The sequence below is a fragment of the Agelaius tricolor genome, unplaced genomic scaffold, assembly GCF_023055355.1.
Source record: "Agelaius tricolor isolate 1412-34295 unplaced genomic scaffold, bAgeTri1.0.p SCAF_6, whole genome shotgun sequence".
Classification (NCBI taxonomy): domain Eukaryota; kingdom Metazoa; phylum Chordata; class Aves; order Passeriformes; family Icteridae; genus Agelaius; species Agelaius tricolor.
Window position 1 is genome coordinate 45100663 of NW_027269266.1, and position 19309 is coordinate 45119971.

At 34.7% G+C, this 19309-nt stretch overlaps 1 protein-coding gene across 1 annotated transcript in view; it reads right to left on the bottom strand.

Moving 5' to 3' along the window:
* Positions 1-19309, bottom strand: part of DPY19L1 (dpy-19 like C-mannosyltransferase 1) — a 44766-nt gene that overhangs the window by 18919 nt on the left and 6538 nt on the right. The window contains exons 3-12 of the mRNA XM_071429640.1: positions 19211-19235; positions 18607-18694; positions 17832-17969; positions 12839-12959; positions 11201-11294; positions 8934-8991; positions 5337-5428; positions 3799-3898; positions 2682-2759; positions 1070-1156 (exon numbers count right to left, since the gene is read on the bottom strand). Coding sequence (XP_071285741.1) covers positions 1070-1156; positions 2682-2759; positions 3799-3898; positions 5337-5428; positions 8934-8991; positions 11201-11294; positions 12839-12959; positions 17832-17969; positions 18607-18694; positions 19211-19235 — 881 coding nt within the window. The remainder of the gene's footprint in view (positions 1-1069; positions 1157-2681; positions 2760-3798; positions 3899-5336; positions 5429-8933; positions 8992-11200; positions 11295-12838; positions 12960-17831; positions 17970-18606; positions 18695-19210; positions 19236-19309) is intronic.

Here is a 19309-nt window from a genome sequence, read left to right on the forward strand (position 1 = left end):
AAATTACTGGCAGCATTAATACAAACAATTTTCAAGTCAGGCAACAGAGCATGGAAGGTGGTAGGAGTCACTCCTTTCTGTTGCACAACATGTTCATTTTATGACACAAGGAAGACCCATTTTAGGCTAATTTGATGAACAATGTAATTAAAAGCTTCTAGAAATCCAGTCCATATGTGAGATTGAGGCCAATACAAGTATCCAAATAACACAAAATCAACAAATACTTTTATCAAAGTAGAAAACAGGCAAGGAACTCAACTCACCTCAACCCGTTCTTAATATATAATTACAAAAGCTGCTACAAGAAACTAGAACAGATTCATAACAAGCAAACTGTACCACAGCAAATATGCAGCCAATGCAGTCTACTACTAGCATAGAAACAGTCTAGTGAGAAACTGTCACACTCTTGCTGACAAAATATGAACAGACAAAAAGAATCAGAAATTAAGACGATTTGCAGCAAGCTAAATAACACTTTCTCTCCTATTTCTTACATAAATCCTTTATGAGGAACTATACAAAACTGAAAGAGCTTGTGGGTTTTTTTTCCTATTTAAAGAAAAATTAAGATAATGAATAGTGAGATGATGAATCTTCAGTGAGTAATTTTGCTAACACAGTGGTATGATGCAGCAGTTTCAAACATTGTTAAACCACTGTTATATATGGCTTAGTCATTTGTTCTGCACTAGAGGATTTACTATCAATAAGACGCATTTAAATGAAGCTCCTTCTTGCTCATGGTTCTTGTTTTACAGTTACTCTGGTCAAAATTACATACAGGGTATATTTTATATTTTAATAAAAAGAAGAGAACTATAAAAGTAGAAGAGCTGAGTCTTAACTGAATTTCTCTTATGAAGAGGTTTTGGTGTAAATCCATAATTTCTTGAATTAGTATTTACCCCTTCACCAGATATCTTTATGGTCTAATTCTGTTTTTCACATGAGAGGTTCTTCATCTGTCTGGTAGTGCAGCAGCTGCACATTTCACATAAATACATATATAACAGTACAGCACTGCAGTCTCAGCACAGCATATGATCCTTCTTAAGCAACTTACCGAGATAACTACTAAAGATGCAGCATAATACGATGTCAGTAACATTGAATTACCAAACATCAGAATAAAACACACCAGAAGAGATACCTGAAAGAAGAAAATAAAAATTATTCAATTTAAAATAGAAAAGGTAAGGATTACCTAATGTGCTAACAGCTTTAAATTTAAAAACACCTACTTTACAGTAAAGTGCAATCCTGATACACTTGCAGATTTGTTCTGAAAACACTGATTAGGTAGCCAAGTGTAGATAATTGTTTTAATTTATTCATTAAAAGTATGCAAGAACAAATCCTGGTCATAGGATAAATTTATGTAATACAACAGATAAATTTCTGAAGCTATTTCTAACATATTAATTTTTTTCTAAATTACTGTATTAGTTCTCTTCATCCTGTTTGTTACATTTTAGAATTCTGGACAAACGTAAAAATTAATAGAATGTTTGATGTCTTCTTTCTTCCTAACTGACAAACATTTATTTAAAACACAATCACCATCAAAGTCAAGGAAGCAGAACTCTGTCTGAACATATGCACCTAATTCAAGGCTGAAATACAACTTTTATCCACCATCCTGATCTACTGTGCTCTCTTTTTTAACAGAAAGCAATCTGAATTACATTTTCCAACTTGGAGGCCAAAAATCAATAAGCAAACTTTGTCTCCTTTTATACACAGGAATAAGGAAAAATAACACAGTAATTTGCAGACTTTTCTACTCCCCTCTTCAGACTTTCATTTTCCACAGAAGGAGGAGGGTAGGAGGGAGGCAAAAATTGAAAACACCACAAAACAGACTGGCAGTTTACCCAGACTCAATAAGCTGTCTCTGTAACATGACTGTTTATCTATCTGAAAATAGGCTATTTATGGCACTTCAGCACCTAAATGATGATATAGTTATTGACATAAGCCAGAAAGCTTAAGTATGTCATCCTGCTTCTGTCAAAAATCTACCAAAGAAATCTGCTTATTTTGTCCTGGATTTACATGAGAAATAAATCACATAGAACTTAACATTGCCTTTAGTTTATCATTTACAGTATTTCAAAAAAATGTTTTAAAACATATGAAATATAATTTAGTTTCTTTTCTGGGGAAATAGTCTCTTTTCATCCACTGAGTTAGCAAAGCACAATTTTAGCATAAAATATTTTTAAGCACCATCACATTTCTTAAAAAAACTTGTCTACATCTTCCTTTGTATTTCAAACTGTAATCTCACTTCAAAAAGCAAAACTTGATCATTATCTCAACTTTAAAAATTAAAATCAGGTATTATGCAGAAACTTACACATCTTTTACTTATCATTTCCCTTCATTCTTGACTTTCTCGCACAGTTTTGAAAAAAAAAATGGTTTTCAACTTAAAAATTTATTTTCTTGTCCTCCTTTTTAAGTGTCTCCCCAGACAGTTAAACCACAAGATCTCTGCATGGTCAAGACTACAGCAGTTTTCAAAACCCAATTTTAGTTCCAATCCAGACCCCTCCCTCCCCTATCACTGCATGTTTTCAACCTTTGTGCAATTAAAACACTTGAGACAAATGGTCTCTTTTCATGCTTTGACCTGTTTGAGGGGACTTAAGGTTTATTTTAAAAAGCATTACCATATGAGCAGACAGTATCTTCTGTAATTTGCTGGAGTCAATATAACCCATAATACACACCGCAAATAATGAAGCTATCTAAAATCAAAAGTGAAAGGGAAGTTAAAACAATTTCCTCTGGTGTACTCCTTCATGCAAAAGAAAAGATTATTCTAACAATCATTAACTTTTATTGCTAGCTTTTGCTAAGTACTTAGGTCTTTTATAATTATCTCTTTCAAAAATCCTGTTCTGGTGCTCTAAATAAGAATTATCAAATACAGTTGAATATTTACGAAATAAGTATTCAACTTTATAAAAATCCAAATCACCAAAATACAGCACTAACACATTACCTTTCAACTTTAAATTTAGAGCAACATTAAAAAAAAACCCAAACACAAAAAAACCCAAACCAAACAAACAAAAAGCCAAACCAAATAAACCAAATCAAACAAAAATGGAAAAAAACCCCAACAAACAAAAAACCCCAAATGAACCAAAACCAAAAAACCCAAAATATACCAGTCAAAACCACAAAAGAATTACTCATTAATTCTAAGTTTTCAGCAAAGTATGGAAACATCCACAATTTGCTGCTGAGGAAAATAAGGCCTGTTGACTTATGGATTAGACAGCCTCTTAAAAGTCATATGGGAAATTAATGAAATTATGAAGTGAACCTGAATTTTCAAATTTCAGGCTCAGTTTCTTGAACAGGTTACAGTGACAAGTTTCTCTCATGCACAATCATGCCAGCTATTACATGCCATGCAAACACTGGTTTTAAAACTTTTTAACAGCCTGATCAATGCCTTTTTTTTTTTTATTTTTGTGCTTCAAAAGACAAAGTTTTTTTTCTTGTTCTAAGGTACTGATCTCAGGCTAGAGGCTGTTTATGTGGGAAAAGTAAATATTTTTAGATCTGGAGACAGAATGATAAGAGGTGTAAACAGTCAACTTTTAAACTAAAGACTAGCAAGATTGATGTGGTAAAGGGTAAGAATCTTTCCTGACAGCGAGAATGAAATCTGGCTAAAAAAGAAAGTCTAGTTGTGAATTCAATGGCTGTCTATACAAAGCAGTCAATTTGTCCAGGTTAGACAAAGAGGCTATTTAGAGGTGAATATGGGCTTACCTGAGTTAGAAGAACAAACTGAGCAAACTGCCAGGGAAGCATGAAAAAGATATTAGAAACACACAGTGCAATCAAGCTTCCTGTATTAATACTCGGAATCCTTGGGAAAAAGAGACAGAATAGGCATCAGTAAGTACAATTACACAGGTGTTTGCATATAATTGAAAAGTACAATAGAAAATGCAATAAAAACACAGCTACCTTGGAAGATAGCTAGCAATATTGATCAACTACAAACAACACTGCCCAAGTAAATTTAATATCTTTTTTTCTTGAGTTTCCATGACAACAGCTCTGATTCCTTAACTGTTTGATGACTCACTGGTTACCAAACAAGTCTTCTCCTGGCAGTATGCAGTAGAGCAGGCCAAAGCATGTCATTTGCAAGTGCTTCACCTTCTTGTGACGACTCTATAGTCAGGTCACAACCATTTCCATTTCAGCTGAAATCACAACTGTTTCAGAGTGGTCTGCATTTGAAAGTGATTTAACTCCTCTCTCTCACATTTCTTCCATATTTACTTTCTGCTAGGAATCCTGAGTGATGTTTCAGGGAAGGAGACAATGACAAGTACATGAAACTCATCTGTAACTGAAACCCCAGTCTATTCTTCATGTCTGGAAATAAATGCTATTTAAAATATTTAATCCTGTGTTGATTCAAGTTCAATTCTGAGACATGTCATGTTTCAAATTTCACTAAATTCTAGAGAGCACATATCTTTTCCTCATATAAAATCCACAAATTAGTGACAAGCATGAAATACTTTTGCTTTAAACATCAATAACTACAAATCAGTATGACCTAATAAAGGAAAATTGGTGGTTATAAGTACTAAGTTCAACTAAATCATAAATACATTGGAAATCTGATGCAATGGACTTGGTGGAGAAGCCCTTAAGTATGAATGGTCATGCTTATTTTCTAAAACAGAGGCACGACAGTAATAATCATGTTGCAAGCCAGAAATAATCACGGAAAAGCACGGCTAATGAACTCAAGAGCATCCCTGCATTAACGTAATTAGACTGCTCCAAATCATTGAACTAGTTAATGAGACTAGTTAATTAGTCATAGAAAACTGCAAGAACATACTAGCTTATGGGTGCCTATAGCATCCTTTGTTGCAAAGCATAGGCTTACTCTATGTGCAGCCAACATACCACTCTCCAAGAGGGACAAAACCAATTGATGAAGTATCAGCTTGTTTCTCATGGGAAGGAAGGGACATCAACCAAAAAACTCTGATTTTTACTTTAGACACGTATTTGCCAACACAGTAATTCTGATTTTTATGTTAATCATGTCTTCAAGTTGCAAAGTTTTTCCTTCTAATAAGTGAGTAATACGACTGCAGTTCTACTGGTGCAGCGTCTGTAATGTAACAGCCACAGGAAAGTTTCTCTGTTAATGATACCATTGTTACAGCACAGGGAGGCATTTAAATAAATATTTAAATAAAGGCACTTAAATAAATGTCCTGTGACAATCAGTTTCTTTAAAGCATTGTAAAGACCCAGTATAAACTGAGAGGTACCTGAGAATATAGGTCAAAAGCAACATCTGCATCACAAGGAATGGGTATGAGAAACTTTCACGAAGAGGTGGAGTCCACATGACACGAGTGCACTGAAAATAAGAATTGGGTTAGATGGTGACATTCACTGATATATTTCTATAAAACCATGCATTTGTGTTTCAAAATGAATGACTACAGATACTCCAATAAAGCAAAAACCAAGCTACATGAGGTTTTAGTCAGAATGTTAAAAAGACAAGCCAGGAAGCAGAAAAGAGGAAGGAAAAGGAAGTGGCTTCCACCCTTGGGGCCTAATATACACTGTTTAATTAAAATAGAGCACTGCTTTTCCAAAATGAAATGTGGCAGCTAGAGAATATCCAAGAAAAAAAGCAAGACAGCAGCTACTTGTCCCTGGTTTTGCTGAAATAATCAACTCTTCTAGGTAAATAATTCTCAAATTCATGCAGTGACTTGCCACATTTAGACAGAGACAGTATGTTGGGAGATGATCTGAAGGATAAAGCCATATATTCCTCATTATGCTAGAGTTCTTTAGGTTATAAACATTTCAAATTTTTATCAGTAACAGCACATTAAGTATAAAATCTGAAGCTGCCTTACAAAACATGCCAGTACACTAAAATCATGAAATTAAATTCATACAGACCCTATACTACTTATACATAACTTATTTATTCCATTCTTTAACCCTTATAAAGCAAAGCATAATACACTGAAGTCAACTAAACTAGTTGTTTCATTAATTTCTTAATTAATGGGGTTAATGACAAATAAATAATGGGCCTCATGGAAACGGCTCAGCTACAACTGTCTCCAATGTTTATATTCAGCTCTTTATAAAGTGCTTACACTGACCTTAAAAAAAACAACAAATACAACTTTACAAGAGTACTTTGACATACAAAAAACAGGTTTAAATTTGCTATCAAGAGATTTGCATTAAAAATTAGAAGTTCTTTACAGCTACAAGAGAAAAAATGTAATTAATCTTAACATAGACTATAATGAATCTATGAAAATAATGTAGGATACTGTTGCCAGAATGTTCCTTCTCCTTTGCTTCCTAGAATCTTTAAACCATTTTATAAAATACTGTTTTACCAAGCAAGTCACTAAAATCAACATGATATAATTCCTTGCTTATTGTCTTGCCATTTCCCAAGTATGCTAAATTAACAGTGTAAAATAAAAGCAAAGAACAGAAACGCATCACATTAATCACAGTTCCTGACATCTAGAAGCAATCTTTGTAAAAGCTGCAACAATTATCATTAAAAACTTTCATAAATATATGTATTAATATGCTGTCCTCAGCTGACTGCACAGATGTGATGAGTTAATTTTTTTTTAATAAGCATTAAATATAATCATGATTATTCCAAAGCAGTGTAGTCATTTTGCATATTTTTCAAGACTATAGCAACATTTGGTTTACCAAATCTTATGATACTGGAGAAGATAAGACAGGAAAAAAATGATGAACATATACAACCATAAAAAGGAAGCATTACCTTAGAAGTGGACTGACTAACCTGAGCTACACTACTTTTCTATATTTGTAAAGTAATGCTAAACTCAATCATCTGTGGATGATTTATCAAGGCTGTAAATTCACTCTGCTGCAGGTAGAAATATATCAGATTAGTCTAAGTTTGAAATCATTAAAACACAGTAGCACAAGCACGGCACAAACGAAAACATACAGCCTTAGGGCCACTAGCTCAAAGCCAGAGAGCATTTTTACATACTGCTTTTACATCTCAGCATTAGAGCTGAGATACCAAGGGTTGCAGATCAGGCTTACTTGTGTAGCTCAGTCCTATCCTTCCCAAATAGGAAAGGAAATTTTTGGCAGCTGGTCTAGTCGGACTGCACGCACTGTTGACCCACACAAAATGATTTGCACACAATCACAAGCCTGTCAAAGAGCTGGGCTTTTCTTCCACACACACAGGCACTCCCACAGCATGGCATTCAACAGAGCACCCCACGAGGAGAGAGCCCCCGTGCACCTCTAACTATATACACAACAATATCAAGTAAGTCTGAGTTGTTCCATTCAGCTACAGTTCAAACACAAAAGTGCCAGCTGAGATCCAACACTGCACCTCTGCAAGTATTTCCTATGGTCCTCCAGCAATCCATGCAGTTGAGCTTGAATCATGGTTGTCTTCCTTAAGCCCCATCTAAGCCCAGACTACATCTGTGTAGAATTATGCAGATCTGCTTTCACACATTTCTCCAAAATACATTTACTGTGCCTTTTCCCCAAGTCAAGTCATTCACAAAGAAAGAGGCTTTCCTACAGTCACCTATGGAAACAACTGCACTGTACCACAGTGAAATAAATGGTTTTTTGCTACCACTACCTTGAAGTTTTCAACACATTTCTTTCTGAAGTTACACTTACCACCTTCACAGACTTGGAAAACACTGCCTATTCTTTTAGTATTCACTAGCAAAGGATGAAACATCATTTCACTTCAGGATCCCATTTAGAATAGAAATCCACATAAAATGCCATATTTATACTCACAGAGCACAAAAAATAAGTTTAGGAACTCTAATGTTTACGTGTTCTCAACCAGGCAGTTCAACATCCATGGGTGACAATGCTTTAATATGCTTAAATTCTTGAATATCCCCCATGCACACATGGGGGATATTTAAAGAAAAGACATTTCCAATGAAACTTGAAAATAAAATAGCCACTTTATCACACACATTTTTGTTTCATTAAAAAACTGTCAAGGCTTACTGTGAGTGGAAGCATCTCTAATTCTGTTATGTACAATACATATTCTTACAACTCAGTGTTCTCTACCAAGTTCAGCTCAGTAAAGTAAGAAAACAAAACATAAATTCAACCCTAAACTACTTTCTAAGTAGTTTCCATTTAGAAGTTATTTACAAATTTCCATTATAAAATGAGCATTAAGAAAAAAAAAAAAACAAACATCCCAAGGGAATAAGAATGAAAGCTATGATTTTTCTTCCAAAATATGAAACAATGACATGAACAGCATTAACTTACACAGGAGATGCAAGTGACAGTTCCTTTATTTTTTCTTTCCTGCAATGCAGCTTACTAAAGTTTAGCACTGGAATCCTTTACATACATACACTATTTCTAAATTGTGTGTACCCTGGGTATAGTATATAAATAATACTTTGCACTTTTCTTTGTATTTCCAGTAAAATATAGAGCAATTTAAAGAAGCTTCTGAAGCTTACTCATATAGTAAATGTAGCCTGATTATGTGTGGTATGGGCACGAAAATAGAGTATTCTGATGTTTTGAAACTTGAAGTCGTTGTGCTACTGAGTTTCAATCTCAGGACCAATTTACAATATATTTCCGTTCTGATTTTTTATTTTAAGCACTAAAGGGACAGTGGACTGTGCTATGTATTTTTCAGTCCTAGTCTATTTTGCTTTCAATTGTCTTATTAATTTATTTTAATTGAATTTAAGTTATTTAAATTCAATCTCAAATAAATAAGCAACATGACTACATTTAATGAAATGAGGATTAGCTTAAACTTCAGTAATAACTGAAAAAAAAAGGAATGGTGGGAGAGGGAAACCTACCTCTCCATGATTGAAAAAGAAGCACAACACAGTAACAAGGCCTCCTAGGCGACTCCCACTGTGAAAAGAAAAAAAATAGGTACAACAGAATCTTATCATGGCCAATGTTGCTTAAAAAATGTGAAGCTGCACTTGTGTACAGCCAATTTTATTAGGGGGGGAAGGGAGGAAAGCTTTCAAACATCAAGGGAAGGCAATCAATAAAGTACATACAATATTAAAATACTAGTTAGTCAGACAGGGTTTATTTCAGAGCAAATCAGTCCTTCATACATCAACTCTTTTTCGCAGAACACCAATTTTAATGTTAATAACTTGGAAAACAGTTATTCCACTGCTCACAAATTTTGGTGCAGATCATTACATCTGGTGCTTTTAAAAACCAGACAATATAAACGCAGTACTTCTTGCCTAATATGTTGAGCAGTAAATTTCAGAATTTGCATGCTCAATCACCCAACAGGAAATTTTGGTGTGGATCTAAAGATTAATTTAGGGTAATCAAATCAAGCACATTCAAAAAGCATACTTAAAAATTAATTCATTATATGGGTCAATGCGAGATACAATTTAATTTTTAGGTGAAATACTGCAATGTTAACATGAGGAAGCTTTTTAAGCCACTTGACTTAAATGTATTTTTTACATTTCCATACCAATCAAATTCACCTATTGAATAAATAGCAAAAGTAAACCCAAAGATATTAATTAGATTTTTCCCATTTCCAAAGAGCAATAGAAAATGTTCCTATTTGTTTGAACAGATTTGTAATTGCTCAAGTTATGTGATATAAAGCAAAGAACATTTTTTTGTGCACACAAGTTCACTACTATTCTGAATGACAGATTATACCATTTTTGCTACTAAACCAAAGCAGCAGCCAGCTGTTAAGATTCTTGGAAAAAAAAACCCAAACCAAACAACAACAACCAAAAATCAACCACACACACAAAAAAAAAAAAAAAAACAAAACCCCCCCCCCCAAAAAACAAAAAAAACCAAAAAAAAAACAACAACAAAAAAAAACCAACCAAAAAACCCTTTCAGATCCTTCACCCATCACTAATACACAAGTCAAACAGAATCAGTAGGTTCTGGGTACAAAATCTGAGGATTAAAGATACCAAGTGCTAAACCAATCTCCAGGTATTGTGCACTTAAAACTCAACTTTATATCCCATAAATTTGAAAAGCTTCAACACTAAAATGCAAAATGACAATAAGAACATGCTTAACATTAAAAATGTTAGCCCTAGAAACAGAATAAAAATTTGCCAAAAAACACGCCAAACCAGAAACAAAACTCAAGGTCTATGCTTTCTAAAGAAAGAGCTCACTGATTTTTCAATGGCATTCATATATAAAATGTGAATTTCTGTATAACTCCCTTACAAGTTAACGAGACAAATATTCAAAGTTTACCTACTTCCTCAAAACATGCACTAGGCAACTTCCTCTTTTTACTGACAGCATCTGCCCTGAGCTATTCCTTATTTTATCAGCACATGCTTGGGAAAGAAGTAAAACCCATGACAATGAAGCCAGAAATGAATTGGGGGGGGCAGGGGGGGGAATCAATCACATCTCTTAGGAAAATATAGCTGCCTTTCACTTTTTGGCAAAACCAACACATGAAAACAGATGTAAACAGAAAACATATTTCCACTTCTGCTTTTCTGCTGAATGTGGAATCCATTTTTGTATGGAAGTGTATTACAGCTGCTGAAATGTAAGGACAGATACTGGAAACACAAATTTATAGAAAAAAGGAAGTGCATACAATTTGTCCAAAAGAATGCATTAGGTCAAAAAATATTTTGCCTTCTCAGTTACATTAAAATGGAAATACATGCAAATACAACTTGAAGCAGAGCACTGGGAAAACCCCAGTCTTGGTTAAAAGTACTCCATCATTCAACTTGTTGTAAAAATGAGTCACAATGATAATTTTAAGAGCAGAAATATGTCAAAAGCTGTTTAAAACACATATAAACTTCTAGTTTTATCCACAACCCCGTGGTATCAATGAGATACAGCCTCAATAAAATTTTTGACAATTTTTTTCTCCAGCAGCATCATCGTTTTAAGAAAAAAGCTTCTCTATTTCAGTAATTTTTATTGACAATGTGTATGTAAAAAAAAGCACTACTGCTGTACAAACAAATCATTAATATCCCATAAAAATATTTTTACATTCACTTTCTCAAATTTTGTCTAAAAACTAACAGCTAATACCAACTAAATAGCCCAGTCTCAGCTGCCTTACCTGAGGTATGTACCATATATGAAGAACAGTGACATCATGAATCCATTCAACAGAAAAATCACAGCAACATAAAAGGAAGCAGGGTCTCCCAACCCTAACAAAAAACAGTTAATATATGTTGTCAAATATAGAAGGAAGGCCATATTGGTTATAAGGCACCATACAATCAGTATACTATCTTAATATATCTGTATCATATAAAAACTATCAGTATAGTATCTCAGTGTATCTACAGAAAGAGACAATTTAAAAAAATGTAGATGTCATTAAGACTATTGTGAAGATTCAATCAGGAGACCACAGCTCTGAAAAAAAAACCAGGAAGAGTAGGGGTAGATACAACATTGGGGCAGTCAGTGACAGAATAAGCCAAGAGGGATGCACTAACTGCAGAGAAAAATCTGTGAGGTTTAGAAGGTAGAAATACTGCTAAGAATATTCTCTAGACTACATTTTTATATCAAAGAGCTTTTTAGAACAGGTTTGTTAATCCTAGACTCACACTTCCCATCTCTTGCAGGAGTAAACCCATCTTTAAACATATCACACACAACACTCTTTGCTTTGTTTCATTATAAGCCAAGATATTTTCCAGTAATGCAAGTCTTTGAATTTATTCATTAACAGACACTTCTGTGCTCACTCTTCTGCCATTATTCTCTTTCCCACTATTTCTTTAAACCCTCCTGGCTCTAATCATTTCAGCAATACAGCATTAAAAAGCCTTATTCATTAAAGTGAATGGCAGCAAAACTTCAGTTTCATATGCAGAACTGATTATTCCCCACTGCTGAAAACACAGCAAGACAGTTTTCTAAAGTAAGATGATGATATGCTCACAAAACACAGTAGTCTCAATAGCTGGTGCTTCTGTTGGTTTTGTTTTCATGAAAAACAGGAATGAAAGGTTGTACACCGTTTATTGCTTCTTACAAAACTAGAGAAAGTGACCCATTCAAGCTCTGAAGTTCTTACAGCCTTTGTGCAAAGGAAAAATACTACCCTGTCATCACACAAAGGCATTCTAAATGATAAAATGAAACAACTTCACAAACTACCATCTATTATTCAGCTTGAACTGACTATAGAACACCTCAAAAGCACTTCTCGGTAAGCTACTTTTAGTGTTTAATACCTACTTGACAAGCCAATATTTCAAACGTGGGAAAAAAAAAGTGGCAATGTCCTTTGGAGCACAGTGTCAAATCAACGTTTAAGGTTGAAATTCTTATGCTAAATAGCAATGCATGTAAGGAAGAGGATTCTTCTCAGCAGCATCACTAGGTAAGAGTACTCTAAAAAAATCTCAAAAATTGAAGGAGGAAATTTTGAAATGCAGGAAGTTGGAATGTATTTGGGATCCTTCAGAAGTTACAAAAATTAATACATCTACAGTAGGCTTCCAATTACATTTAGGACATCTTATTCTTTGTAGCAACCCAACATTATGAAGGCTCAGACCATAACTGTGAAGTTTTGAACTCCAGGATAGGAATTCAATCTAGGCCAGAAGAATTATCTAATAAGCAAAACCCACATTTTTCACCCTTGGTAACACAGGAATATTTATTATTTCTGAAATACATAAAGCCACAAGTGCATGCTTCCAAGGAGAAACCATGATAAACCAGAATTTACCTTCACAGCTTTCAACAGGACTAAGCCCTTTTCCTCTGTTTACAGTCCAACATGTCTTTGTTGGTACACCAAGGAAATCCATAATGGTGGTATATGTGCGGTACCAGCTGGCAAGGACCACCTAGGGTGAAAACAGGATTAGAAGTTTCTGCCCAGAGTGACCAATCATGACAGCTGGCTCTCATCCAGGGTCATTTTCAAACTCAGGATTTATCTCAGCACTTTTTCCTAGAGGCATCTAACAGACTTCATTAACAGACTAAAATTATGCCTATTGATACTCAGATGCTTTATAACGAAAATAATTTAATGCATCAAGCTGCAATATTCAGAAAAAAAAAAAACTATGTATTGCATTGTCTGGAAGGCTCCTCATTTGAGTATTTTTGTTTATCAGATATTAAAATCACCAATGTTGTTGACAGAGGACAGTGGATGAAACTGAACCCATTCAAGGCAATTTTTTTCCACCTCACAAGAATATTAGCGGAATAAATCTTTAGGATTTTTAGTCTGTTAAATTTTGACAGCTTAATTTTAAGCATGCATTCAAAGGCTTCCAGATGCAATGTAAGAGAGCATTTCCATTTTCCATGCAAATGCTGTAATGTTCTTATAACAACAACTCAACTAAATCCCAACACCTGACACAGAAAACATCAGCAGTTTACACACAGCAAAAATGAGAACTCATCTCACAGCAAAGTCATTAGTTAATAACATTACCAAGCTATTCTGTCAGGATATAACTGACTTTATAGAGTTCATAAATGAGTAATGTGGCCATTCCAGTTGAGCTGCTTTGAAAGTTATAACCCAAGGGTTCCCAGACTGACAATATGTTTCACCACTGCAGTATTAGCTGCCTCTGCCCTGTGTCACAGAGAACATATATAAGAAAGATGATTCTCTCTTCTCGTTCCCCATACAATTAATAAAACTCTTTATGTCACTTCTGTCTTCAAGAAGGGCAAGAAGGAAAAACAGACAATGCATGTGAGAATGGGATGGAGTAAATCCTCCTGGAAACCACTTCCAAATATACACAGGACAAAAAAGTGATTTGAAGCAATCAGCACAGATTTACAAAGGTGAAATCACACCTGTCCAGCTTTATAACCTTCTGAGATGACTGTCTTGATAGATAAGGAGACAACTGCAGATACTTTTTTAATCTGGTGCCAATCTGTTCTACATCTTAAGACTAGATGATGGCACAAGGGAACATCCACAGGATAAACACTGGAAGGAGCGACTGATCCTTGTGCTGCCATTCAGAGGGACACCAAAAGGCAGGGGAAATGGGCCAACAGGAATCTTCCCAACAGGGAAATGCAAAGTCCTGCACTGGGAATGAACACCACCGTGAACCAGTTCAAATGGAAGCTGACCACCTAGAAAGCAGTTTTGCAGAAAAGGGCCTGTGAGTCCTGGTGGACAATTTATACTTAAGCCAGCAACAAGCCCTTGATGCAAAAAAGACAAATGTATCATCAGCTGTATGTCACCAGGACAAGAAAGGCAACTCTTCCCCTCCACTCAGCATTGCTAACACTCTATCTGCAGTGTTGAGCTCAGCTGTGGGCTGCCCAAGACAACGAGGACATAGAATAAAGATGACTGAGACAGGCTCTTTTTCATTGACAAGAGATGAGACAATGAGCACAAAACTTTTTTAATTTGGGAGTGATCAAACACTGGAACAATCTCCACAGAGGTGGATATATTCAAATTGAAACTGGAGATGACCCTGAGCAACCTGCTCTACACTTCACCCTGGTTTGAGCAGTGCTGAGACTAGAGGACCTTCAGATAACCCTTCCAATCTCAACGGTTCTGGGACTCTAAAATTCATTAATTTTTAATATCAAGGCTCCAATCTTCATGGCTCACTTCATCTGTGACCTTCACACCCTCACAATGTAAATCCTGTATATTTTAAATATAACTACATCTGCCTAGACCAAGACTCCGTGCCTCAACATTGTGCTTTAGAAAGTACAGTATCCTGAATTCCTGGAAGCTTTCTGAACATCCATGCCCTGGTGCTTCTGGCAATGCACATGTGCTTACATGAACCAGACACTGCCCATATCCAGACAGACATTAATAGGCCTGGAGAACCAAATCAGTGTCCTTCTTCTTATCACCTGAATGTCCCTTTGTTAGGGACATCTGTATGGCATATTTGTATCACCAGTTCTGAAGCTGACATTAGCTAAGCATATAAACCATTCTTGCCAAATGTTGCAAAAAAAGAAAAAAAATCAAATTACTAATTTATCTACTTAACCTGTTTTTAATTTATCAATTTAACCTGTTTATGCCACAAGTGCCTGCGTCTGCTGCAGATTTTACATGTGAATACTCCCTAAAAAGGTATCAGGCTAAGTACTTCAAGCAAAAGAATCTATTTTTTGCCAAAAGCTGCTTTACATGAAACAGTTAACATGGGCATAGAAATGGAAACAAATCAGTAAGCAGCACAAAATTGCTAGGTCAGTTGGAGCACAGTGATGTTTCTGGAATTTCTACTGTTCTGTATCAGATGAGGCAGTAAATGCTGAACCTGGATAACAAAAGCCTGGCTTTCAGACCCAGGAGTGCTCTGTGGACAAGGCCACTCCTTTGCTGCAAAAGAACATGCAGAAAAGTTAAGCCCTTTCACTAGTTGCCTTTGAGTGTGCACTTTAAAGCAAACTACATGGATCTTTGTAACACACTCCTCATTTCAACTCACACCTTCATTATCACCACCACACACAAAAATATCAATTGTTCCATAGCAATGAACATACAGAGAGCAAACTTAACACATTATCTCTCCACCACAGAAACTAACATGTTATCTCTCTACCATTTTTCATCAGAAATGAAAACACTACAATTACTAGAACAACCTGACTATGGAGCAAATATTTGGAAAATCAACTTTATTTGAATTTTAATGTTGTACAGCTACAAGGACAACCTTGTAGCTTTTGATAGCTTTTTTTTTATTGCTTATATGTATAATTTACATAAATGATGTATTGATTACTACACACTCATTTTACTTTTTTTCCTTTTTTTTTTCAAGTTTTTAAGGCTAGTACTGGCTGTACATGTAAGTGAATTGTTTTACTTTTCTTAATTAATTTAACGTCCTATTTAGCAATGGGATTTCCAGATTGGTTTTGATGAATTTAATTTTAATATCCATTAAACAAACAAACATTTTATTAGAATTCAGCCTTAGTGCTACTAATGGGCTTAAAGAGCTGGAAAGATCCCAAAATATCAAACAGGAAATGAAACACTTTCAGGAAGCATGACTGGATACTGAGCATCTGAAGGAAAAATTTTACTGCAAACAAATGAATCCACAAGCATCTTCTCACCACCCAGCCCCATTATAATCATGAGAAAATTCTATAAATTCAGACAACGTATTTCAAATGCCAAGTTGCACCTATTGACAGTTTTATAAATACAGTTATGTGGAAACAGGAGTACTCAAGAAATGCACTTAAAAAAAAACCCAAAGCACTATTTACAGGAAGTCTAGACATTAAGCAGTAAATGACTGAAAGGAGTAGAGGAGACTATTTGTCTGCTTTTCATCCCCACACAGGCACAGAAAAGATGAATGAATTCATACCTTATCACCAATTTCTACGAGCCAGTATAATCCTAGAAATCTGAATGAACAGACAAACCTACACATCTTGCACTGTAATCAACCCAGCGTTCTTATTCATAAAATGTCAGCCACTATATTTGATTCCACCATCTAATTTATTTAGTCATCTTTCAGGATGATACTGATGAGTCTTTAAAAACAAGTCGATTTGACCAGTAATCCTTGATTTTTGAAAGTCAGACTATAGCTGAAGTCAATAAATCTTTTTCAGCTAAAGGAAATAACTCTTTAGTATTCAAATGATGTTCACAATAGGGCATTTCTAGAACTGAACTGCAATCCATCTGGAATTAGAAAAAAATTCCTAACACACCCTAAATAAGTGAGAGGGCAACAAAAACGTGCTCATCTACATAGCATTTAGTTCTTCCAGAGCAAGGACTTAAGAAGGAAATGAAACCACTACGTGCAACTTGTACAAATACATGCACACCAAGAACTCTTACACATACAGTTCCTGACAGCAGCTCTGCTCCAACAGAGCAGAAGAATGAGTACAAAAGCTAGTACCCAACAATCACAGCCATTATTAGTTGGCTCTCATAAAAATAAACTGCTGCTGACACATGAAATTACAGAAATGTACATTAACCAAAGGAATCTTCCCTTTGCAAAATATTTGAGACACACTGGCAAGACCCTAAGAGACAGAAACCTCAACATTTCTGTACACACGTTCTTTTGAATACATTCTGAACACATGTTCTTTTTACTGACAAAAAAGCAGAGTAGGAATGTGATCTAACCAGGTAATAAGTCTAACATTAAGTATGCACAAATCAACAGCAGTCAGTCCTCCACAGAGCAATTTCCTCTGCAACATTTAACTATTATCACCCAAGGATTTCACAGCCACTGTGAACTGTGATGTGCTTGGTTCTGTCAGTTTCATGTGTCCTACAAAAAACGGAAAATAAAATAATCTCTTGCAACCTGCATCACTTCAGTCATTATTGTCACATACTACTGATACTGCATACATCTGATTTCCTGAAGTATATAATGTCAGCAACCTACTCGCTTTCAGGGAAAAGAACAAAAAAAAGGCAGGAAGTGCAACTTTTGGGCACAAAATACTAAGATCTAGAAAGCTTTCATAGTTAATTGAAAATACTTGAAGTTTGATTGATTATAATGGATGAAGTAACTTTCTCATTTGAAATCTGGAACTGAAATACAATATTTAAGCAACACTTCATTAGTCACTGTATCTTTACAAATACATTTTCCAAAGTAACTTTTACAAATTTATAGTCAAAGCTAAAACAACCAAAGATCTGCAGAAGGGATTATATTAAAAACATAACTCACCTCTGGGTAAAGATTGAACCTTTTTAAGGTGTTAATCACTAAAGGATATTCAGTTAGTTTGTCATTCATAATGGCACATACTCCACTCCAAAATGAGGGTGCCTCAATAATGGTCTTGAAGTAGGAATAATAAAGACCCTACAAGAGAACAGATTAATTATTTACAATTAAAGATGTCACTTCTGCTTCGGGAACCACTACATACAAGCTTCATTTTTAAACAAATTTTGTAACATAACAAACAGGACAGGCTTATTGAAGATGACCATCCAGTTTTTCAAATCTCTTCTATTACTCACACTGAAACAAGTGATGTGGGTTTCCTTCCACTTTTTTTCATAGCATACCTGTCAATCTCTCATTTGGGCTGGTAACTATGCATTAAATAGTGTTTCATAATTCTCAAAATAAAAGCAGATAAAAGGTGTGCCTGTGTATATATATATGCCAACATATATTAATTGAAAAAATATTTAGACAAAAAAAAAGCTGCATAAGAAGATTATAACTGAAAGCAAGGTATAAGATACTTGCAGTTTTGTATTTTGGGTCCTCTAGAACCGTACTTTTACATTATATTTTAATTGAACTGTGAAGTGATAAATTCATAGGGATCAGCTGCAAGGCACACAAATACTTTGCACCTAAAAGTGTAATGCACAGTAGTTGTAAGAGATCAATATGCATACTCATTGCAGAATGTATCAAGACATTTTGGAAAGCCCATGATCAGATTACAGACAGAAGTTTTCCAAACACTGAAACATAATCTCACCATTTCTGTGCGAAAAGCCATTTCTCTTTCTAATGTTGACAGGTGAGAAAAATGACGGTCATTTTCAAAAAGAGTTGTTATGTGACACCTGCCAAAAAATAATAACAATTAAAATGGAATAAAGAGGTTTAGAATATGTACTAAGTCATAGATAGCAAAGAACATTCAATGAATACTCAAAGTTTACTTACAAACTGCTATTGTAATTTATTCATATATTATACCAATATCCTCATCTATTCAGATAATTTAAAACTGAAGAAGAATGAACAAAGAGTATTTATTAAATTCTATTATGGCATTAGTAACAACACTATAACACTATATATTATATATATGTAATGTATTTTAATTAAAGTGCAGACATTAAAGGATTAAGCAGCAATTTTTCACCTGAAAAGCAGGCTTCACTCTTCTCTGAACAGGCTAAAGAAACCTTTCACGTTATCTTCACAAGAACAGAATTATTCAGTTCAAAGATAATTTAGTCTTGAGAGGAAAGTTATAAATATAAATTATCCTGTCTTCTCTAAAAATAGCTAAAAATTACATTTTTATTATTTTAAAATACCATATTACTCTGAAGTAATAAATTTAACCTTACCAATGTAGGACTCCTGCGAAAACAGCTGTAAAGGAAACATAAGGTGCAAAGTTACTCAAATATTTAAATAACTGAACAGGAAAATAACTGAACAGGAAA